The following is a 25,035-nucleotide window of genomic DNA, read 5'->3' as shown; positions in this document are numbered from 1 at the left end:
TGTATATTAACATATCACTTCTAAAAACCCCCTGAAGTAAAAAAAAAAAAAAGAATTTGCTGTACACATGTTTAAATCTGCAATTAAAACAGGTGCCTTTTCTGAAGATATATTCCTATATAACAGCAAGCACCCGAATCCATAAGGGTTTCAGTTCCAAAAAGAAGTTCTGGTTCTTCACAAGCTACTTTCAGAAGAAAATTCAATGCAGAATTGTTAGTACAACAAACGTCCTTACTAAATAAACTAGGAGGTGCAGGGAGATGACAGAAAGGCAGCGTAATTGTTTTCACTTTGTAATTGGGAATAGAGGGAGCAGACGAAGCAGGAAGGGCCTTTACCTGCTGCCAATTATACTGCCCAAGCAGAATAAAGTATTCCTGGCTAATAATTGCTAGCATGGTCTGAAAGGACATGTATAGATACATGCCATGAGAAGTGAGGATAGCAGGCTCATGGCTATTTGGCAGTTTTAAATGCAAGGACATAGCTTGTGCTGATTCAGACTGATGTGAAGTGCTAGAGAGCTTCCCAGACCTATGAAGCTACATTTTCCTGAAACACAGACAAACCTTACCAAACACAAGTTTATGTCCTCCTCACAGGACGTTTCTTCCAGCCTTTTTACCAGCTTTGTGTTGCATTCAAGTCCCTAAACATCCTTCTTACTTGTGGGGCCCAGAACTGCCCACAATACTCGAGGTGAGGCCACAGCAATGCTGTACACAGCGGGATAATCACCTCTGCTGACCTGCTGGTCATACTGTGTTTGCTGCACCCCAAGATGTTTTTTGCCCTCTTGGCTGCCAGGGCACACTGTAAAACTCATACTGAGGGAGTTGTCAATTGTGCCAGGGCACACTGTAAAACTCATACTGAGAGAGTTGTCAATTGGCACCTCCAGATTCCTTTCTGCAGGGCTGCTCTCCAGCCACTTCTCTCCCAATTTATGCTTGTGACCAATGCTACTCCATCCCAGGTGCAGAATCCAGCATTTCTTCTTGCTGAATCTCATGCTATTGATTATTGCACGATGCTCCAATCTATCTAGATACCTTTGCAGGACCTCTTGTCCCATAAGAGAGTCAGCACCACCTCCCAGTCAGGCGTCATTAGCAAACTTGTTAATGGTGAATTCAACTCCTGTTCCCAGAGAAATACTGATAAATATTTTTGACAGATCTGGCCACAGAATTGAGCCCTGAGGAACACTGCTTGTGGCTGGTCAGCAGCCAGACACAGTCCCATTCACTACAACCCTTTAAGCCTGCTGAACACCACTGGTGACTGGCCACCAGCCAAATGCAGCCTCATTCAGTAGAACCCTCTAAGCTATGCTGTTCAACCCTGTTCTTCACCCAGCACACCATGTACCTGTGCCTATCTCACAGCTGGACAATTTGTCCAGAAGGATACTGTGCGGGGGTCTACCAAAAGCTTTACTATAATCCCCCAAACCACCTTCCCATCATCCTCTAGGCAGGTAACCTTATCATAGAAGGATATAAAATTAGTTAGGCAGCACTTTTTCTTTGTGAAACCGTGCCCAATGACTGCATTGTCTTTTCATTGCCTTTCAGTAGCAGCCAGTAGGATCTTCTCCATAATGTTTCCAGTTGCTGAGGTCAGACTAACAGGTCTGTAGTTTCCTGGGTCTTCCCTCTCACCCTTCTTGAAAATTGTAATAACGCTGGCTAGATTCCAGTCAGAGAGGACCTCCCCAGACTCAGCCTTTGGTAGATGATTGAAAGGGGTCCTGCTGTAACATCCACTAACTCCTTCAGCACTCTGGGATGAATCCCATAAGGCTTGACCTTGGACTTAGGAATCCCATGGACTTATGAACATTCAGCTGAAGCAGATAGTCCCTTACAAATTTAGTGTCTACAAATGGAAAATCATTCTTCCTGCAGTTGTGGACTCAGAGGACCAGGCAGCCCAAGGTCTATTATTAATATTAAAGACTGAGGCTAAAAAAGCAGTGAAGGCCTCCACTTTTTCTTCATCCCAATTTGTCAGCTGACCATCTTCAACAAGTATTGGTCCGATATTTTCCTTAGACTTCCTTTTCTATTAACATACTTCAAAAAGCTTTTTTGTTGTCTGACACAACACTGGCCAGTTTCAAATCTAGCTGAACTTTGGCCTTTCATGTTTTCTCCCTGAATATGTGAACCACAGCTCTGTAATACTCCTGCAAAGCCTGACCTTGCTTCCAGACATAGTTCAATTTCTTTCTCTTCTAGAGTTCCATGAGGAGTTCCCTGTTCAGCCAAGCTGGTCTTCTGTCCAGCTTGCTTGACTTAACAACGCACTTGATTTGCCTGCTCCTGTGCTTTTAAAAGGTGGTTCTTAAAAACTGACCAGCATTCATGGACCCCTAAACCCTCAAAAGCAGATTCCGAGGGGAAAATGCTAACTAGCTACCTAAGTAGCTTACAGTTTGCTCTGTTGACATCTAGAGTAACAACTCTGCTGACCTTTCTTCTTATTGCAATGGAAATTTTAAACTCAACCATTTTTGTGATCACTGTAGCCAAGACAGCTACCTATCATCACATCTTCCATGAGTCCAAAGTTTTCATGACAGGGGCCAAGTCTGAATTCACTAAATCAGTAATACCACCAGAACAGACTCTCTCAGCATCCCCAGACTTTAGAGAAATCTTAAGGCAATAACCAGCTATCATGCTATCTCCCATACTGCACCTCAACTTTGAGGAAAGTTCCTTGACAAAGATCCAAATAGCTACTGTCTTCTCAGCTTTCAAAGACCTCCTTAAAACTCACCACTGTCATCAGTCTTTGGAACATAGTCTGTCAGGCAGCTGCCTCTGTGGCCTTTGAAATCCCCTTTGGAAATCCCATCTTAAATCTAACTCTGAATACTAAAACATCTCAAAATAATTAGTAATGTGAAAGAACAAGCCTGCAGTTCATTTGCTCTGATTTTGAAATAAAGAAACTCAATGGACTTCTATACATTTAACTACCATTCTGATTCACCCTTCTCCAGTCATACATCTAGTTGACAGTAGATGGAAGATACTTACCTTTTTAGTGGGCATTTTTATTTTAAGGAGTTCCGCTTCTCGACTAAGTACTTGCCAAGGTGCATGTATACGGACAAAACTCAATCCTTGGCTCTTATTCTGAAACATATAATAGTAAAACAATGTATTTAAATATTATTGATCAGAATATAATAACAAGGTTTCAAAATGCCAGCTCCAACTAAATCATGCAACAGTAGACATTCATTTTGGATAACTAAGCTTTGTTATAACTAGGCTTAAGAGTGACTGTTCTTTAAAAGCTGAATCTTCTAATGCTTTAAAATCCATTAATATAGTGCCCACATGAAGAGAGAAGGCTACAGTTCCAGATTTTGGAATCATGTGAACAAGAAACCCCCAAGCGACAAAATAGATGAGTATGGAAGCTGTATGTCATCTGACATCATTAGTAGGCTTTTGTGCCCACCTGAACCAACAAAGGAAAAAACATTTCTTCTGCTCTGGGAGGGCTTTGTGTTAGGTTCCCATTTTCAGTTTTGCCCAGGTATTTTCTAGACACTTCAACAGACTAGTAGTTGCTCACAGGAGATGACACCAAACATTTACTGCCCTAAATATCTACAGTTGGAGTGCCAACCATAAACCAAATGTTGAAATTTAATTTCTGAAGCAAACCATTAGCCTAATGCTTATGTAAATAACTGGTTATGCTGTGCAGAGGCAGAAGACTATACAAGAGAGCCTCTGTACAGCAAAGTTTGCTGCAATCTGGGCTGTTGAGAGGGTGCTGTCCTGGTAGCACATCTGAGCTACACAAGGGCACTCTAAGAACAGAAAACAACACTCCTGGAAAAAGCACGAAAATGAAATGTTGGCATGTTGGTACGGAATTTTCCTCAATGCACATAAATAAATGACATCAGTAAATTACCCAGATGAGTGCTTATTGTGGAAATGAAGGGACTAAAAGTTGGGAGGGAGATTAGAAAAAGGATATGAAGACATATTTTGGGAAGGACATGGAACTGGGCAGCAGAGACTTCAAAGGCTTGATTAATGCTAAGATTATTGATCTTTGTGCAGCATTTCAGGGCTTTGGTGCTAGGGCATACTGTCACTTCTCATTTTCCCACCTGTATGTGTGTAAAGATCAGAACAGTCCACTCCCTTCAGGGGAGCATGAATCTCTAGTTCAACTCCCTCATATATCCTGAAATTTAGAAGTGTGACAAGAAAAATGAAGCAGGGTATCCAACTTCAAGAAAAACATAGAAAAGTTACATATTGGGCTTAAATGCCAAAGTCAGATGCCCCACCTGTGAGTAGCTACCTGTTATGTATTCAAACAGTTGGGTATGTCTAGAGAAAGAATGTTAATGGACATAGTTTAATGTTACTTTAATCAACAAGCAGCGTAACTCAACAAAGCTGGGAACACTGACCATATCCATGGAAACTTAACATCTTCTGTTGGAAATGGACTCCAAAAAGTTCTATTTCTCAAAAGCTTTGAGTTATGAGAAGTCTGAAACAGAAATATAATTCACGCATGTCTGATCTAAAAGACTATTGTTGTGCTTTTGTCTCAGAAAAACCTCTCCCCTCAGCCACAATGATTTTTTTTTTACAGTTTTGCACACAATTTATATCAATTTCCAAACAAAGCAGTATCATGTCACATTGGTATCAGCCTTTTAGAACCAGTATTTAATTTTTTCAAAGTGTATAAATGCTTACAACTTCATGTCAATACCAATGATGCATTTGCTGAATGTTTCATAATGCTTCTTTATTTAAAAAAAAAGAGTTAGTTGGAAATCCTACTGTTCTTATTGCAGTCATTTTGCTCTTATTTCCTGTATAGCTGCACCATGAACTACAAAGATCACTACATCACTTTCAGCTACCATTTCTTCAGTGGATGGTTCTTATTTTAAAGAGCAGAATGGGCTGCAGAATGTCTCTCTCATCAGTCCACTGGGGAAGTCAGTTTTAAGAGAAAGAAGTAAAAATTTACTGAGCATGAGCAGATGTTCTGGTAATCATTTGCTGAAAATGTATTAATAACAGATGAGAGTTTAAATTTCAGTGGGTGAAGATCAGGAGGCTTGTCCTCAGCTTTAGCCAAAATCAAGCTTGTGTCCTCTGTCTGGGGGACTATATTCCACATTGGCAAGAGGAGGGATGGTCTGATCTAATTTGTTGTTTCCATCTCAGGCTCATATGACTGCAAAAATTGCAAATATAATCACTCAGATAATTTGAGAGAAAAGACTAGATGAAGAATATCACCTTTGTATATTTGAACAAAAGTATGTTGGAAAGTTGTGCTGTTCATGAAGTCATAACAGATGCCAAGGAATCAGAGACTTAAAAGTCTTTAAAAACATTAAAAATTACCCCGAAATAGGAAAACACGACCATTTTAACTAAGACTACTGCAAAGTAAATAAAGTAGAGAAAACAGAACTAGGTGATACCTATTGCATGGTAAACAAAACATGCAGAGCAATAGACTGCTGAATATTTAGCTTGGGATTACTAGAGCCATGTTTCCCACATCTTCCTATACTTTCCTAACATTAAAATTAATCAAAGAAATTTAAAATAAATTTTGAATCCTCAACCTCAAATCTCAAAGGGGTAAACCGTATACCTGGTTTTCTACAGAGCCACCAAAATGAAAACCTATACCAGATACTACTCTGGTAAGGCTCCTAACCCCACTTTTCAAACCTTCACCTGCAGTCGTTCCAGTTGTCTGCTTGCATGCTCCTTTTGTCATTATCATTGTGATGACTGGGGAAGATCTGGTCATGTAACTTATTCCCAGAGTGCTTATTGTATTGCAAACATTACCAAAAGTTAGAACTTGTTTTTCTCATTGCCAGAGTGGATTTATAACTGTCTACTAGAGACATCCAATAAATGGTGTCATTGGGTTAACCACCTGAAATGATCAAGCTACGTGTGTTGATGAATACAATTTAATATTTGCTCTAATGAAATGTTGCCAGTCTTCTATTTGGAATACTCACAGTCACTATTGCTTATTCATTCTACTCCAGTTGTATCACTAAAGCTAAGATATTCTGCTGGCTAATGTTATTCTTGTCTGACCATTCCCTTGTTATTTAATAGAGCCATCCTTAATCAAGCCCTTTTTCACTTAAAGCTGATGTCCCGCAGGACTTCATTCTTGGCCCCGCATTGTTCTATGTCTATATTATTGCTCTCCCTGACTATATTACTCAAATGACTAAGCATTTCGATGCAGATGACAAACAGATTTGTTGCTCTCATGATCCTTTTTCATCAAATCTATATTCCATATTACAGAGTTCTTCCAATAACTTTCAAGAGTAGAAGTTTTTCATTAAGCTGGTTATGAATTATTCAACATATATTTATATCTTGGCGTCTTTTTTATTTTGTAAAACTAAATTGGGCCTTCCCATTTCAATAGGAAAATTCAGCATTAAAGTCAAATGAAAGAAAATCTGGAAGGTCTGGTTTGCTTTTCAATCAGCACATGAAGAAAAATATATGCGATATTTCTTTCAGTATATCATGTAATCATAGTAGTTTAAAACAGGACTTTAACAGCAGTCTATGCTGCATTTTTGCTATCTTATATTGGAAATGTATAGGCTGAATAAAATTCAAGTTTCTCCAAGCAGACTTTTTCTATCTTTCATGCCTTAACAGTAAAATACTTTAGTGACTGCATCAGCTGCAAGTCTGAGATTTATTGTAAACTGATCATCATCAAGGCCATAGCAGATGAAAATGTATTATAAATAATATACTCCTATTGATTATAATTTGACTAGTGAAAACTCAAAAAGTCATTATTTTTTTTTTACTTAGAAGCTGAAGGTTCTAAAACATAGCTAGATAAGCATAATAGGTAGACTAAGTAGAAAAGAGCTCTCTGCCTGAAAATTTAGATCTGTCATTGAACTTAGATTTCCACAAAAGTCAGATATCAGCTTTGAGAAGTTAGTTATTCTAAATTCAGCGGCATTCAATTTGCTGGTTGCAACCATATTTTTGAACCACTATAACACAATGACTATGCTTTTATTAATCTATTCCAGTTCACAGTTTCTCAATTCCAGACCTTGCAGGGACAGGCCACAGATTGAGGAGATGCACTGGGAATTATTTGGGAGAATTTGTGGAGAAGCCCTGCTGCTCCATAAACGCATGACAGGTAAAAGGTGCTCAAAAATCTTTGTCCAGCTCAAAGATTTTTCAGAGGGCTATTGTTTTGTCTGGCCAGTTTGACTCCCATTTTAACTCATTCAGAGAACCAATTCATTATGTGTCATGTCACCTCAAGATGAAGTTTCATCAAAAGTTTATTTAGATACCTCTACTATGAGCTACAGGATATGATGCTAAAGTCATCACATTTGTCACAGTCAAGACAACAGAAAGGGCAAAACCAAAACTTATACAAAAAAGCCTCAGACTCAGATTAGCATATTGTTCCTATCAATTCTCTAAATACAAAATTCATTGCTGAATGTTATATGTTAGTAAGTCTTTCTTATTGTTTCCTCCTCACTCATCCCTCATCCTATATTAAAGGAATATAGTTGTATATAACATATAATTAAAGGAAATCAGTTATTTTAAAACACTTGTCCAAAGAAATAGATTTCTGCTGTGTATCTTAGTAGGAAGAAAAGAGAAACACTGAAGGGTAGAAAGAAGCTTCACAGAAGTGATTAACTACTGTCTAAGGGAGTCCAAGGGAACTGCTAATCTTTCTTATGATTTAAAAAAAATATACATAGGAAATGGAAAGACATAAATCATAAAACTTGAAGCATGTAAACTTCCTTCTTAAAAAGACAAACTATCTGGGCCTTAAACATTTTATCCTTCTGTGATTATTAAATAGAAAAAAACCAGACACATACAGACAGAAAGTTTCTAATGACTTCAGTTAATATAATCAGACATCTCTTGCTGACATAGGTAATACCAGCCACACTAGGAAAGCAACAATGAGACGGTTTGTAGGGGGGGGGAAAGATGGGTCCCAGTAGCTCAGTAAAAGTAATCATCTTCCCATTTATTCCATCACCAAATGAGTCAGTCACGTCTGCAAATGCAATTGTTCAAAATTAACGCTTAGTCTCCTGATACCAGCTCTGAAAATTGAGGCAAATAACAGTCAAAGTGCAAATAAAATGCAATTTCGTGAAAAAAAAACCCCACAATTTCATGTTACTAGCAGAGAACTCTGGTCACATACGTTTTACAAAAGCCAAGCCAAATACCAAGCTGTTGTCCCCCTGCACAGGTAGCACGTGATGGAATGACACAGCATAGCCAGATTCAGACAGCAACTGTGAAAGCGTCTATGTTTTGTGCCAAATGTATTGAATCTCTATTTATGCAAGGACTGGTGTTTTGCTGATCTTAATGTTTTCTATCCAGGATACAAAATTAGTTTATCACAAAGCATACATATCAAAGTGTATGTCGGTTACATTATAAAAAGGAAAGTAAGTGCACTAGTTCAGTTGAGACATCAAGACCCAGAATGTCTTGACGTGAAGATGTCTCTCCAGAGCAATTCCCTACTCCTGTTATCTCTGTAACTGTAGCCAAGTAATTTAATTCTTTTCTGTCACTGATTAAATGAAGATAATGGAACTTCCCTCTATGAAAAGACATTTGTGAAGATAAATATATTGCAGATTGAGAGGTACTCAAATAATACAGTAGCCATACTATCCATCTTATAATTTTATCATTTCCCTTCAAAAAATGTAGTCCTTTTAATTTTTCCAAACTTCCCCTTTCCTATTTTCATTATTTCTCTATAGTAAGAGTAGTAGTGTAAGTGTAGAGTAGAGTAAGATCTACCTTACTCTACGGCTGTATAGTGCCTAACATAATGGGATCCTCGTTAACGACTGCAGATTCTCTTGCAACAGTATTAAAATAATTAGCAGTAATCCTTGACAGCTCCAAAAAGTTGTCCCACTCCTGAGAGACACCCAGTCCCACACAGCACACGTGTAAAGATGCAAAGCACATGCTTATTCACTGATGGCAAAAGTAAACTCCATCTAGTTCACAGTTAGGTTTACTTTTAGCAGCTCAACACTATACAAAGCAGACATGCTCAAGTCCAAATTTCAGACCTTAAGTAAAGCAGCAATAATTTACACATTTTGACAGCTTGCCTTTTTCTTTCTTCATTTATACCAATAGCGACAGTGTTAATGTTCTGTTTATTTTACTCTCTGACTCCCACCTCTGAACATAAACAGTTAAAGAATATACGAGTGAGTATAAGCAAAGAACAGAACACCTTGGAATGAAAGTCCTGGCCAAAACACTTTAAAGGAAACTACATAACCTTTATTCCTTAGATAAAGCATTGTGGAATGAAACAGTTGACTTTGCACATCCTTTGCAATGTTTCTTCATGGCATTGCTACCTTTCCAACCAAAATCTTCCCACTCATGTGTAGACAGAAAGTGTCTCTGAATAGAAGATGATACAGGAAGCATGAAAACACAGGCATGCTTCCTCTGAAGAAGATGGAAACGTTTAATGGCACACAACAGAATGAAAATGAGCTGTTAGAAACTCAAGCACAAATGTAGAATAGATTGTTAAGTTTGCCAAATACAAAAAAAGGCACAGACCTCTGCATTACTGCATCACTCAAGGCAGAACCTATATGGAGGCGGGTAAAAAACATGTCAGGATTGTTATTCATTTTTAATTCTTTCTGAAAGCATATTTGGGATTTCGAAGTTATTGCATTTTCCTGATTATTTTCCAAATATTTATCTATGACCACTAATTACGACAGCATGAAAAATATGACTTTCCAATATAAAGCAAAATCTCCCCTATGGGTTTACAATAACTTGATTGGCAAATTTCTCTTATGTCAACGACACAGGTTTCTTGCTACAAAAGCGTATCACAATTTCAATAGATCTTCTGAGACTGAAGAATACCAGAAATAATAATAAAGTGCAGAAGTGAAAAAATCCCACGCAAATCAGACTTCCTCAAAGAGGAAGGGAGGAGTCTGTCTACTCTACCACCTCCTGTACTCTGGCAGTGTCAATGGAAAAACACGTAATCAGCTGGCCTGGATACATTCAGTGCCAAATTAGCTAGAAAATAAGCCAATATTCTGTAAAATACATCCTATCAAACTTGATTATCAATAATAAAATCAACAAATTTCTTGAGGCCAAAGAGTTAACATAAAAAAGGGCAAAATGTAATTCCTCTTGAGGGAATGAGGCACAGTAATCTGCACAGAGATTTATATCCTGAACCATTTTCCAGATGATGTAGCAAGATCATGGAAGTCAATCTTTAGACCAGATAACAGGCATGTTACCAGTAGGGGGATTAATGAAATAGAGACTGAAACCTCACTCCAGCAGACTCAATCTAAGGAAAAAACGTTTGGAAGGAAAAAAAAAAAAAAAAAAAAAAAGGAGTGGTTAGGATACCAAACTGAAAAACAGAGGAATGGCACCTTAAAATACTGCTTCATCACTCAATACTTGATCTGGGATATTAAGAAACAAGCAAAGAAAGGAATGATTCAATTTTGTGTTGAATTCAAATTTTAAATCTTTCAATCTTAGAAAAAAAAAATAGAGGGCTTACTTTACTTTAAAAGTGTTAACTGATGGTACAAACATATTATGTTTACCAAGTATGTTCTCCTAATAATAGGCTACAAGCCTTTCCAGGATGGTGTCTCCTTTTGAGGTCTTTCACCAAAGATCAGTAGCAGTAAGAAGAAGGTTGGCTGTATTTGCAGAGGCTTGATTGGAAGGGGATGAAGATGAACACAGTCAAAGTGTTCTGGTTGGCTTGTCTTCTGGTGGGGAACTCAAAACCTCCCTGGTCAGTTACAGCCTCACTATAAACAGCGAGAGAAGGGGAAGAAGCACTGGCAGTAGCACTGTAACATCATGGGACATGTTTTTGGTACGGCCACAGGTCCTGGGGTGAACACATAATTGGGTAAACAACAGGAAACAGTGGGTAGGAGGAGATCCTGCACCACTAGAAAAAAAAGTCATCTAAGGGTTTTGCAGAATCAGCACTGTACAGCCTTATCATAAATGGCCTGGAAAAAGAGATAAGCAGTGAGAAGACAAACTGTGCTGATGAAGTTTTTCGGGTTAGTGAGGATAAGGGAAGACTGTGAAAAATTGTAGAAGAAATTTATAAGAGTAAGAGACTGAACAATGGCAAACGGCTTTCAATGTAAATAAATATAAAGCAATATCCGTTCATGAAAACCAGTTTAACATATAACATGCTGGGCTCTGAACCGACCTATACCAGTTAGTAATGACACCTTGGGGTTGCAACTGAAAGTTCCTTGAAAATGTCAGCTCAGTATTTTGTACTGAGTAATAAGAAAATCAAACTTTCCATTCCATTTGGGTAGGAATAGAGACGAAGAAAAAAATATTATTTAAACATAGTAATCCATGCTCTATCCACATTTTTAACTAAATGTCTCCCTGTCTCCTCACCTCCAAAGAGCCACATTAGACCACAAATGGTTTCAGAGGTTCAGATCACCATAAAAAACCTTGATTATGACAGCTGCATAAGAATCACTGAGTAGACTAAGACCCTCTGTTCTGGAAAAGAGCAGTCTTAAGGAAGATGTTGTAGAAGTGTATAAAATCATGCATGACAAGAAGAGAGGGAGTGGGTGGACTGCCTGCTATCTTTTTTGGTGGCAAGAACTAAAGGCTTCAGACAGAGCCAGACTAATCTGTTGGGAGCCAGACTCAAAATAAACAAAAGGACACAGATATTAATGCAGTGGGTAGAACCTCTGTCTTGCCAAAAGACTTTGTGGGTGCAAAAACCATATAATGCTCCAAGAACATGGAAAGTTCTCATGTTTCCAGACTTTGGAAGAAAGATCCATGGGAAGTTACTAGATAGACAAACTACATCAAGTCAGGGAAATTACCTGAACTGAAAGTAGTCATCATCAAGAGATATAGCAAAAGTGTCAGAAAAGTTTGTACTGTTCCCATTCTTTCCTAAATATTTTACGATTGCAACTGTTAAATACACAGTATTATGTTGATGAACTGTCTCAAATGATAGCATTGTTTTATGGTAATTATGCCAGATCTAATAGGAGAGACTTTAGGCCATTCTTTCTCCCCAGTATTGGACCTCCTACTTCCTACTATCAGCTCTTCTTCCACGAACTGCAGAGCCAAAAAATACACAGTAAGCAATCTAACTGCCTCACCCTTGGACAGACTATAGGCTGTGATGATTCACTATTGTCATGGGGGTCACTGGCGTGCCAGTCAAAAAAAGGGGCTGTTAACAGCTCTCTGTTCAGTGGTGGACTGGAAACTGACTGATGAAGGTGTCTCAGTAGGTGCTCACATCATGCCCGGGCTCCCCACCATATCACACCTTGCAACACCTCAAATCTAGTGAATAGTTAGGGACCCAAGAACTGCCACTAGTTCATAATCTCCCAACTGAGCAGTTCCTGTATCTTCAGATCATGCTACAATCTGGTGATCACTTTATAATAAGTAATACAGATTATGAGATGCAATTGCTTTATTTCTGATGTTTTAATGACACTATCAGGCTAGGTTGTCAGATGATGCAATTTGACACAGCTACATCAAGTTAACAGAACTATTTAGATGGGCATGCTTAAAGGTTACGAGCTGAAAATTGAATACACTCAAACCTGGACTCATGCAGGTTTATCAGCAAGGGGAAAAGATCAAAGTTAATGTGGATTCTGCAAAAACTGACTGAAGGAAGAACAAATCCAGGCAAAACTTAACACAAGGAAAATAAGTTAGATTAATTTTCTTATTGAGTCTTAAGGGTCAGAAATATTTTCATCTTCACCAATCAACCAAAGGAAAGCTAACGATGCTGGTTTGTTATGTGTCCCAATATTCTGGTTATTTGAGAAAAAAACACTTCACTTCTTAAATAGTACAAATTGTTCTATTTTTGGTAGCTGTCAACAGGAATAAGTAGGATCAGGACTGAAGTACAGCATACTCCATGCTTGCTTTAGAAAGTCATTTATCTTTTGAACCAAAAGATCTCAGACTAGGTAAGTCAAGATACATCAATGCTCAAAAACTGATTTGAAGGCTACAAAGACTAGTGAGCTACTGCCTATTAGATGAGATTTGAAAATGTGGAATTTAACTTCAGATGGGGAAAGTGGGTGCTGGAAATGGTCACTATAAATATACCTGCCTTTCCTACATTTTAGGACTAAAAAATCACAACTGAGTATAAAAGATAACCCTTCTTATCTTGACAATGTTACAGTTCAAATTTCTTCAAGGTATGTGTTCTTTAAGGGAGTTCATCCCATCTCCAGACCACAGTACTTGACTGCGGTTAGTTGCAAAGATGACATGTTTTAGTTATTATTAGGTTGTACTTACACTCCTGGTGCTATCCATTTTAGGTTGTACAGCCAGGTGTGGGAAAGAGCAAAGACAGATTGCAAAAGAGTACAATGGCATTTCTTGTACTACTTCATTAAGTGAGACAACCAAATCCGGTAGAAAGGTCTCTTTTTTCTTCTACTAAACACACATAATGCAAGGAACCAGGCTGCATTTCCAACTGGCCAGCATCAGCAGGGGTATGATAAAGCCACACTATGTGGCTAGTTCTTTGTAGCCAAGGTCTTCCTAGAGAAGCAGTTCTCAGCTGTGAGGGGTATGATAAAGCCACACTATGTGGCTAGTTCTTTGTAGCCAAGGTCTTCCTAGAGAAGCAATTCCCAGCTGTGAGGCACAAGCATGCTTCAGATGAAGTGTAGAGGCCAAGCTGATAAGCTTCACTGAATGCTTGCAGGCTCTGCAGGTGATTAGAAGGCAGCAACAGCAGCAGCAGCCCTGCAATCTGAGCAAATCATCAAGCAAAGAAAAATAATTGCTTGAAACACCGCAGCTAAGCCCAACATGAGAAGCTTGGCAAACAGGCTGGGAATCCGTGTCCAAGAAATACCTCGTTCATAAATGGAAAGTGCAGTATTATACTATTTCTAGAGCTCTAAGAGACCCAGCTCTGTCAGCTAATATGGTACCTAGGCTGGAAATAATATTGTCCCACAGGAGCATGATGATCACTACTGAAACCAGCCAGTAAATGGACAATATTAGATTTTCAGAAATACTAATTAGCCCGCACTTTCTGACAGGTGATGTCTGTGGAGCATGATGATCACTACTGAAACCAGCCAGTAAATGGACAATATTAGATTTTCAGAAATACTAATTAGCCTGCACTTTCTGACAGGTGATGTCTGTAGAACCTGCTGAACTATCAACAGTTTCGAAAATCAGCCCATAATACACTCTATCACATCAGATATCTCACCCATCTATACTGTTTGTCTCAGCTTCCCAAAAATCATGGTCCAAAAGACAATCACTCAGTAGGTATCAGTTCAGCACCTATTACAACGCATACTTAACCACAATACGAGGCATTAAATCATAACACTATACTGCATTCATCCATCCTACAAGTACTGCTTTGTTCATGCCATAACCTGTGTTGGCCGGATTTAGCTCTCATCTCTATCACCATAAATCTGGAGTCACTCTTCAGAAAAAAAAAAAAAATAGCAGCAGCAGCAGCCAGTCAAGATTTACAACTGCCAATTTGCTCCTCTGTAACACAAAAATTAAAAAGAGATTAGCCATCAGCTATATTTCGCATTTGACCAGCCATCTGTCAGGTAAAAAAAAAACCAAAATAATCAGTTGTCAAATTATTGTAACTGAAATGTGAGATTCAATTTCTATTGTAATTCTTAGAATAAACTGTCAGCCAATGTCATTACTATAACAATGTTTGGTAAAGCTTGACACATTATAAAGTTGTAGGTTCTCCAACACATTTCACAACAACATTCAACAAAAACCATTTTAGTAAAATTTTAACCGTGGATTGCCATTGAACTATGAAGATTTATGTAGAAAGCTGAACAGAGCACTTGTAGAGATGTAAGGGTCAGGTGGGCCATTAACTTTCAACTATGAGAAAGAAACTTAGCAGATAGAAAACAGAATATGAGTATTAACCTGATACAATGCCAAAGGTTTTTTGTGCCTTGAGGGAAATAAATTACCAAAGCAAAAATTTAAGATTTGTTATTCCAAATCTGGTGGTATTTCACAAATTGAAATTTACAGGAAATCACTACCAGACTTTTGTAATAAATATAGTGTTATGCACTGATAGCAGCAAGCACCTTCATCCATATTTTAAAATCCATTTTATGCCTCATTAGAAGTACTCCTCGTTTTGTCATTTTCATAAATCTTTTTGTTTTACATCAGCATACTCAAAGAAAATCACATAGCACCCCTGTCTAGACAGCTTTTTAAAAAAAAATATACGTATTGCATCACATTGAACATGTTTGCAGCTTTGCTTCAGCACGTTTCTGCCATATTTTTCCCATATTTCTGCCACACTGAATAGTATTAGCAAGTATTATTACTTTCTGGTAAACATTAAAAGTTCAGAAAGGTAAGGCTATGTAACAAAGCCACATACACACCATGCTAGGCTGTGACATCATAATGGGAAGATATAGTCAGCAACAGGATACCCAAATCTTGCATAGCAAAATCCAGCTACCACCAGGAGAGTTCTGTGACATCTGCCTGTTGCTCAGAGGCTAAGGATGCTCAAAGCCAAATCTTTCCTGTAGATTAGGCCCTGCAATCCTTGGAAGTATCCTGTAATGCACTTAGTCTCCAACGTATTTCCTTTTATCCATCATGATAGCTACTCATGAGTACCAAGTCAAAGCCTTCCGGAATCAGTGGGTGTGAAAAAATCTTTTTCTACTTGTGCTACTAAGTTCTGCAGAATCTAGCCATCATTTTTAAAGCCCTGATAGATTTGCACACTTCAGCGTGCATCGTAACCGGGTACTTGAAGAGCATTCACAAACTGAACATACAGGAAGTCCTTCCTGTAACAAAAACTCTTGCTATGCTAAGTTTTGGGTGCCTCAGTAGGGCGTGCTCCTAAGGGCTTCGTGACTGCTTATTTGAGAAAGAATCTCAGCACACAGTCTCATAACAAAGGAACTGCTACAGCGCTCGCTGTCCTCCTATGTCTGGCATCGCTGGATAAATCAACATACAGGAACAGTTCAGAGATGATCACACATCAAGTGAGGTCATTAACTCTATCAGAAAGGATTTATCAGGAATGAGATCAAAAGGAAAAAATAGTGGGTTTTTTGGTTTTGCCTTTTTTTTTTTTTAAACTCGTTTTGGCAGTCTTTAGTAAACACAGCTGTCTCAAGCAAAACTATCATCCATTTGCAGACGGCATCACTGAATCTGTTTAACGCTGATCATGAGATGCTTTTTGTTCTGGGCATGCAGTTGGGACAGTATTCTGAGGTTAAGGACTCAAAGTTATTCTGCAAAACTGGGAGCAGGAAAAAGAAACAAAAAGTTAGCAGATTCAAGCAGTAATTCGCAAACAATAAGAAATAAGCAGACTAAGGCATGGCAATAAATTAAATGCATGTTTTGGCTTACTAAAGAAAAAAATAAAGAAAATTTTGTCTTTGCCTTCCATTAAAACGTATCCTTACCGGCATTTATATTGCACACATATTGCATTTGTGGTCAAGGATAATTTAAATGTATTGTAATATCTTTCACCATAAACCTCTTTGGTCAGACTGAGCTCTCATTTACAGAAGTTTGAGAGGATAGCACATTTCACTGATTCTTTGTACTCCCACTGCAATTTGTTTTGTCTACTCTGTTCTATTTCCTTACACTCAAATGATAATCTTAGTAATACGGAATCCATCTTTTCCTTCTGTGTTTGTTCAGAACACACTGGATTCTCATCTGTCATACACCCCAACAGTAGTATAAATAGCAGCAACCACATAGATCCAGATCTGGTTATACAACTTTTGCACATGATGTTAAAACATTAAAAATATAATTTTAAATTTAGCATTCACTATTCAAAATATTGAGCGGGGCTTTTGCCAAAAAATTCACACATCAATCACAGATAACCGAACAGATGTTTCGGCTGAAACGGGCTTCAACTGGAACATTCACACATACACAAAATGACCTCTTAATACTGGTAGGATATTATGATTTTAGAGCTTTCTTAAATTTCGTTTCAACAAAGACCATTAGCTAAATATTTGCAACATGTGTTAGCCCCTTTCAAATATTTATAGAGATGGCTTACAAAAAAAATATACAAGTAATTGCAATGCTTCCTTTTGACTGAAAGCACAAACACACATACGTAAGTTTATATAACTCTGGAAGTCTAAAAAGTGCCTTAATTCACCTTAAGTCCACACGTTAGTATAGATACGTATACACATGCACACTATACATACACACAGTTTAATATATATCCAGATTAGAAACCCCTGCTTGAACTTTGACCCTGCAGGGACACTGCCTCGGTATTCAAACGTTCTCCTCCTGCCCCTACCAAAGGAATAAGCAGCTTTTGGTCAGCATGAGAATAGAGAGAAGGGCACTGAGTGAGTCCTGAGCAGGAACATTCCAGCTTATGCTTTGCTATTCTCTAAGGCAGCACCGCTGGTCCCCTCTCTCTGATCCATCTGAGCATCTCGCCTTGCAGGCTCACAACTCATGCAGTTGGTAGGTTGCAATTTCACATAAGTTCAGGCTGATGTAAGTTCCAGAGGTTGCGGTCCCAAATTCCTCCCTGCCCTTAGCCAGTAATCACATTTATCTAACTGGGTAGTGAGGTTCTTTAGCCAGATCAGTTGCCTGAAAAACTAAATCCTAGTTTTAAAGAGCGATTAACTTTCAACTGGATCCACGTTTTGAGTGATCAGCTCCTGGCAGCACCGCAAGACAGAGGAATGTGCAAGACATATTTCTCAGGGCAGGAAAGAAGAGGGTAGATTCACAGGATCCCAATGTGGATTCAGTCTGCCCTGTGCCTTCAGGACACTTGCAAAAATGAAAACAAGAGCAAGAAGAAAAAATTCTTTTTGACTCAAATTTAATGTCTCTTCTTTTTTTTTTTTGGCTTTTAATTTTTTAAATATCTTATTTTGAATAGCACGTAGGCAAATCTCCTCCTGAAATGCTTTGAAACAAACCAGAAGTGCAGTCTATAAAAAAAGGATAAAGAAGTGTGTTTTTCTGAAACTTTGGCATTTTCTTCCTCAAATTAAACATTGCATAGTCCTGAATCCCCAAATTTTGATCAATCATAAAAGTATTTTCCATTAAAATCTCATTCGAGTACATTCGCCTACATTTTTGTAGTTAACAGGCATACAATGTATAATCATATTTCCTAAACCCAGCTTTTTAGAGAAAAGTAATATTAAATTTATGGAAGTAGTGCACCTTTTGCCATCAGCTGCATAAAACAGATTGGTAAGCAATATTTAAAAACTAAAAAATTATAAATAATTTAATTGGTATTTATGTTATGATTAACAACTGATGTTATATAATGCATAAAAACCAGTCTGTAATAAACGCAGCCATTACTGTTGTAGGGAATTGGCAGAATAAAGACACAAATTTGTTGAGAGGAAGAAAAGCTGAAGAGGTACAGAGGGTGTGTGCAGGTAAAAAAAAATATCATGAGAAGAACAGAAGCCAAGGGAAACACACCTGCACAGCGAGTTTTCAGTTGTGAGCATTAACTGTAAAGATTAATATAGACATGCTACTAAGAAACAACTTCCCATTTTTCCCAGAAAACTTTCCATTTCCCAGAAAACAAGTACTGTTACTTTAGGGAACCAAAAGGAGGGAAGCTGAAGGAGCAGTCCACATGCAGGAATTTCACTGAATTTTTAAAGTTGGAAGGGACCATAGAGATCATCTAGTCCAACTCTCCTGCTAAGGCAGGATTGCCTAGAGCTTGTCAGAGCATGTCACTCAGGAGCATCCAGGTGGGGCTTGAAAATCTCCAGAGAAGGGGACTCCACACCCTCCCTGGGCAGCCTCTTCCAGGGCCCCATCACCCTCACTGTGAAGAAGTTTTTTCTCAGATTTGAGTGGAACCTCTTATGTTCCAACTTGTGCCCGTTGCCCCTCGTCCTCTCACTGGCAACCACTGGAAAGAGTCCGGCTCCTTCAACCCACCCTTGAGATACTTAAAAGCATTGATAAGATCTCCCCTCAGCCTTCTCTTCTCCAGACTAAAGAGTCCCAGCTCTCTCAGCCTTTCCTCATCAGGCAGATGCTCCAATCCCTCCATCATCTTTGTTGCCCTTCGCTGGACTCTTTCCAGTAGTTCCCTGTCCCTCTTGAATTGGGGGGCCCAGAACTGGATGCAGTATTCCAGTTGTGGCCTCGCCAGTGCAGCGTAGAGATGAGCTCAGCTTGAGCCTTGGCCCTTCTAATTTTCCCCCTGCATATCCTCACTGCTTCCTGGTATTTCTCCTTGCCTACCAGGCCCCTTTTCCAAAGATCATAAACCTTCTTTTTGTTCCTGAGCTCCAGCCAAAGCTCTCTATTTAGCCAGGCTGGTCTTCTTCCCTTTCTGCTTGTTTTTGGGGACTTGGGTATGGCTCTTTCCTGCGCTTTTAAGAGTGCCTCCTTGAAGTACAACCAGCCTTCCTGGGCGCCCTTGCCCTTAAGGACTGTCTCCCAAGGGACACTTTCAATCATACTCCTGAAGTGGCCAAAGTCTGCCCTTCAGAAGTCCAAGGTGGCAGTTTTGTTTCCCCCCCCGCCTTGCTTCAGCAAGAATTGAAAATTGTATCATTTCGTGATCACTCTGTCCAAGATGACCTCCAACGTTTACAAGTCCCCTCTCTGCCTGGTGACAGGGTGGGAGGGGAACATCTACTTTTATTAGAGCCTCTTCTTGCTCGCCCGGCCCACCTGCCTCTCGGCTCCCTCACAAGATTCCCGACTCGTTTCGGGTCTCTCCGCTCTCCCTCGGCTTCTCCATCTCCAGGCAGCCCCCGGAGTAAGAGCAAGTCCCCAGGCCGCTGCCATTCCTCCAAGGAGGTGATGGGGCTGAACTGGCAGCTGAGAGACAGCAGGAGCTTTTTTTCTTCAAAGGTACCTACCCATTTTTGTGAGCGCATATGCTAATACAGGCACTCACCTCAGATACGAAGAGTATTGGGCAGTATGAATTTACCCTGTCCTGTTTCTGTATGAAAGAGCACTGAGATTTGTACTAAGGAAACAGCCTGCCCACTCTTGCGTTTCCTCCAACTTCCCACCTCTGTTTTCAAGGGTCCAGGGGGCAGGAAGATGCCCATTGCCTCACTTCCTGTATTTGGTGTACAGCTTTGGATGTATAGTTCCTTGGCTACACTTATTATCGTGATTTTAATTACACTGGAGTGCTCCATAATTATATAGAATCATAAAATTGCCCAGGCCAGAAGGGACCTCCAAAGGTCATCTAGTCCGACTTCCCCACAGTCAGCAGGGACACCCCCAACTAGACCAGGTTGCCCAGGGTGTCATTGAACCTCACCTTGAATATATCTAGGGATGGGGCCTCAACCACCTCCCCGGGCAACCTGTTCAATATGCCAGTTATTTTCTTTGACAGTTACCACCGACACACACAAGTGAAGGAATACATTTTAGAGCTACCTATTAGCCTTTTGTGATACTTAAAATTCTACAACATTGACAAAATTCATTTTACATTATAATTACACTTACATCTTTTATGAAATAATGGAAATGGAGAATTAATTACAAGGCGTACAGCACATTACTACAGAACACTATACTGATATTGGGAGGGTTACCAATCAGTATATTATAAACTACAGCTACCTTTTAATACTAAGATGAGGTGTCTTTAATAACCTAATCCAGCAGGTCTCATGATTTGTGGGGTTTGTCCTGCCAGGGTGTGAGTCTGATAATGCTATTATGAAGATCTGTAAATTAATAACAATTTACAGCTGGATCTTGGAGCATTTAGAAACATTCTTTGTGCTGACTTTTCTTTGAAGAGACTTGCCAGTTGGTGACCAGATGTGACACAACACCCCTAAACCAAGAAATACTTTCCAGGAGAGTCACATGTGAACCATGGCTCACAGGTGAAAAACAAACTGAGATCCCTTGTGGTGCAAGCTATGACTTATGTTGTTACCATGGTGCTCTAAAATGCCTCCTGCAACAGGTTGATTTAAAAGTAAAACGAGTCCTCTAATGAGCAAACTTCACTCCTAACTGAAGCGGAGCTTTCCCGGCTTTAGGTTTCTTAAGGACAGCGTTACTTTAAAACAGGAGAGAACAAGGGAGAAACAAAACTTTGCGTAGAAGTCATAGAATCATAGAATTGTCTAGGTTGGAAGAGACCCTTGGGATCATCGAGTCCAACCATCTACCCTACTCTACAAAGTCCTCACCTACACCATGTCCCTCAGTACCGCATCTAAACGGCCCTTAAACACATCCAGGGATGGTGACTCCACCCCCTCCCTGGGCATCTAAACCTACCCTGTTGCAGCTTGAAGCCATTCCCTCTTGTTCTGTCACTAATTGCCTGTGAGAAGAGACCAGCACCAACCTCTCTACAGTGTCCTTTCACGTAGTTGTAGAGAGTGATGAGGTCTCCCCTCAGCCTCCTCTTCCTCATAGTAAACAGTCCCAGCTCCTTCAGCCGCTCCTCATACGATTTGTTTTCCAGCCCCCTCACCAGCTCCGTTGCCCTAGTCTTTGAGAAATAAGCAGCTGTGGTGTATGAAGACCTTGTGTTCATAGCAGTCCCCAGACTTTCACAGAGGAGTGGATGTCTTGAGCGTTATAACTTCACAGAGGCCCATGACTGATCATAACTGATGGACGGGATGGATAGGAGAGCCCTGCTGCAGAAGACTGCTGTGAAGGTACAGCAGTGAGCACGAGGTCTCCCCTCAGCCTCCTCTTCCTCATAGTAAACAGTCCCAGCTCCTTCAGCCGCTCCTCATACGATTTGTTTTCCAGCCCCCTCACCAGCTCCGTTGCCCTAGTCTTTGAGAAATAAGCAGCTGTGGTGTATGAAGACCTTGTGTTCATAGCAGTCCCCAGACTTTCACAGAGGAGTGGATGTCTTGAGCGTTATAACTTCACAGAGGCCCATGACTGATCATAACTGATGGAGGGGAGGGATAGGTGAGCCCTGCCGCAGAAGACTGCTGTGAAGGTACAGCAGCAAGCACACAGAGGCTGGAGGTAGGTGAGCAGGTCAAGCACTGGTCAGGTGAAGCAGCTGCCACGCGTTGACCTGTGAAAGCTGAGTGGTGCCACTGGAGGCAGAGAGTAAACATTATCCCTTGAACTCGCAGAGACCTGTGACAAGCAAGTAGGCTTGCCAGGGGTACAGGGCACCGCTGTGTATCGACCTGTCCTGCAAAAGCCTGACAGTACACCTACACAACAAAGAATATCGTATGAAATTTCCTATGTTCCACTATCCAGCGTGTGGACAAAGAAAAGGTGCAGTGTTTGTCTTGATTATCTAACAGGGTTCAGTGGCAGCTGAATACATGTAAACATTAAGAGGCAGGCAAAGAATGATTATTCAAAGCCTGTAAATTAAAATATGGAATATGAGGGTTTAAGAAAGAGCAGGAATGCCAGTGATTTTCAAGACAAGCATGAGGTTATTGCAATTTAGAAGTAAGTCAGGATGATGGGAAATGATTAAGGCAAGAGAGGAATAGAAACAATGAAACAATCACAGGTAAATTCAGAAAGGCTGAAGATGACCTACAGGACCTGCACTGGAGTTGAAACTTTGTTTCAAAGGGTTATGAAAGACAAGTAATCCTTTGTATCCTTGGGCAGTTTCAGTGTGAGATGAGTTAGGACTCTTGAGTGATTTGCAGAAGTTTCCTAAGCATAGAATGGACAGGGGTATTCTTTTTTCCCATCTTGAAGGGATTAAGGAAAAATAGCAGTAGTCAGAACTAGCACTTCAGAAGTGCCAGCTTGGAATTTTGCTTAAATGTTTCCGAGACCTTGAATATATTTTGTATCTCCAAGATGCTAATTTTGCTTTGTATTACTAAATTACTCTGGGTAAGTCATGACTGAGTTTGGCAAATATGTAGACAAAGCTTGCAGATCAGTTCCCTGTCTTCCATCTGGTAAACTGGCACCATGGCTAAGGGAAGCGCACTCTGCTCCTCTGGAGGAGAAACATTTTGTTATTCTTCCAGTATTCCCAGTGTTGACATTAGCCTACAGAAAGTAATGGCCATGTCCACGTTTTCAAGAGTGATGTCTTTGTGTTCTGCCTAGAAAAGTTGCTGTTTCCAAAGATAAGGGGGAATATCACTCTACATAGCTTCAGTTTTCCCCCTAACTACCAGTAGCTCATTCTCTCTCAAAGACACATTTTTCTTTTGCTTTACCGCTAGACATCTCATGAAATTCCAACCTAATCTACCTAATTCCAGCTGAAGAATGTCCTTGAAAGCACAGGTCTCAATCCTTTTAGTGAATTCAATAGTGCTCTAAAATTATTACATAGATCGAGGAATTGAAGGGAGAAGCCAGCAGCAACTCATGAATTAATTTCTAGATGATACAGCTTGAGTGTGGTGCTAAACCAAGCTTAATCACCATTTCTATTAACTAAAAAAATAAAAAAAAAATCCATAAACCCATGCAAAATAAAGAATTTTATCCAACTGTTTTGTTTTTGGTTATTAAACCATTGTTACTTTAATTCTAACCTCGAATAACTGCACAGAAATAAAAATCTAGCTCCTACATAATTATTTCCTTGGCCAAACACCATGAACACATACCTGTATACATAAGGGAGGCTTACTAGTGTTCACATAATTATCAGACCTCTGTAACAAGAAGAGAATTCACCCCAAAGGGTAAATTTTCCATGCTGTGAATGGGGATTTAGTCGCCTCACTCCTGTTAATATTAATGAGAATCGTAAGGCCTGATGCCACTCTGCTATTTTTTTTTTCCTAGTTGTTCTATTTAGGCAAAAGCAATTGCTGATCTGGAACAACAGAAACAAACACATGATATAGTTTGGAATTATTTTCCTTGTCCTATGATTAAAAAGACCTTACAATGAATAACAAAGCAACTTCTAGCTGAAACCAATCTGATTACAACCTCCTGGATGGCTTATATATCACAGTTTCCTTTTTTTCAGGGCATAGGCATGGTTAATACATGGAACCAACCTCAGTTTGACTAAGCTGTGTCTGAAGGTCTTTTCTCCTCCAGAAGTCCCAACCTGTGGTATGTTAAATGCTTATCATGCTAAGCCCCTTTGAGGGACAGTCTTGCTATAGTATGCAGCCTTGGAGCTCAGAGCACACTGGAGAAAGTGACCTTTGTTCTTTTGGAACTGCATGGGCCCTACCTTCACCTACATAGATCTGCTGGGTCATTGTGGAAGGGAGAGAAGAACTTCTGTGAGCGGTTGCCTGAACGCTTCATAACATTGTGACATTGCAGACGCGATCATGGTGGCTATGAATTTAGACAGTATATTGGAGGGTTTTTCTATCTGTTCTTAAAAATGGAAAAAAATAAATGCAACTCCTACCAGGCCTGATGCCACTCTGCTATTTTTTTTTTCCTAGTTGTTCTATTTAGGCAAAAGCAATTGCTGATCTGGAACAACAGAAACAAACACATGATATAGTTTGGAATTATTTTCCTTGTCCTATGATTAAAAAGACCTTACAATGAATAACAAAGCAACTTCTAGCTGAAACCAATCTGATTACAACCTCCTGGATGGCTTATATATCACAGTTTCCTTTTTTTCAGGGCATAGGCATGGTTAATACATGGAACCAACCTCAGTTTGACTAAGCTGTGTCTGAAGGTCTTTTCTCCTCCAGAAGTCCCAACCTGTGGTATGTTAAATGCTTATCATGCTAAGCCCCTTTGAGGGACAGTCTTGCTATAGTATGCAGCCTTGGAGCTCAGAGCACACTGGAGAAAGTGACCT

At 39.6% G+C, this 25,035-nt stretch overlaps 1 protein-coding gene across 1 annotated transcript in view; it reads right to left on the bottom strand.

Annotated features, from left to right (window-relative positions):
• The window catches only part of ANO2 (anoctamin 2, calcium activated chloride channel), a 230,002-nt gene that overhangs the window by 189,224 nt on the left and 15,743 nt on the right, over positions 1–25,035 (bottom strand). Inside the window, exon 5 of the mRNA XM_014938394.1 lies at positions 3,054–3,152. Coding sequence (XP_014793880.1) covers positions 3,054–3,152 — 99 coding nt within the window. The remainder of the gene's footprint in view (positions 1–3,053; positions 3,153–25,035) is intronic.

The sequence above is a fragment of the Calidris pugnax genome, unplaced genomic scaffold, assembly GCF_001431845.1.
Source record: "Calidris pugnax isolate Ruff unplaced genomic scaffold, ASM143184v1 scaffold47, whole genome shotgun sequence".
In the NCBI taxonomy this organism is placed as follows: domain Eukaryota; kingdom Metazoa; phylum Chordata; class Aves; order Charadriiformes; family Scolopacidae; genus Calidris; species Calidris pugnax.
The sequence above is the reverse complement of the archived record's forward strand: the minus strand, read 5'-3'. Positions and strand labels throughout refer to the sequence as shown.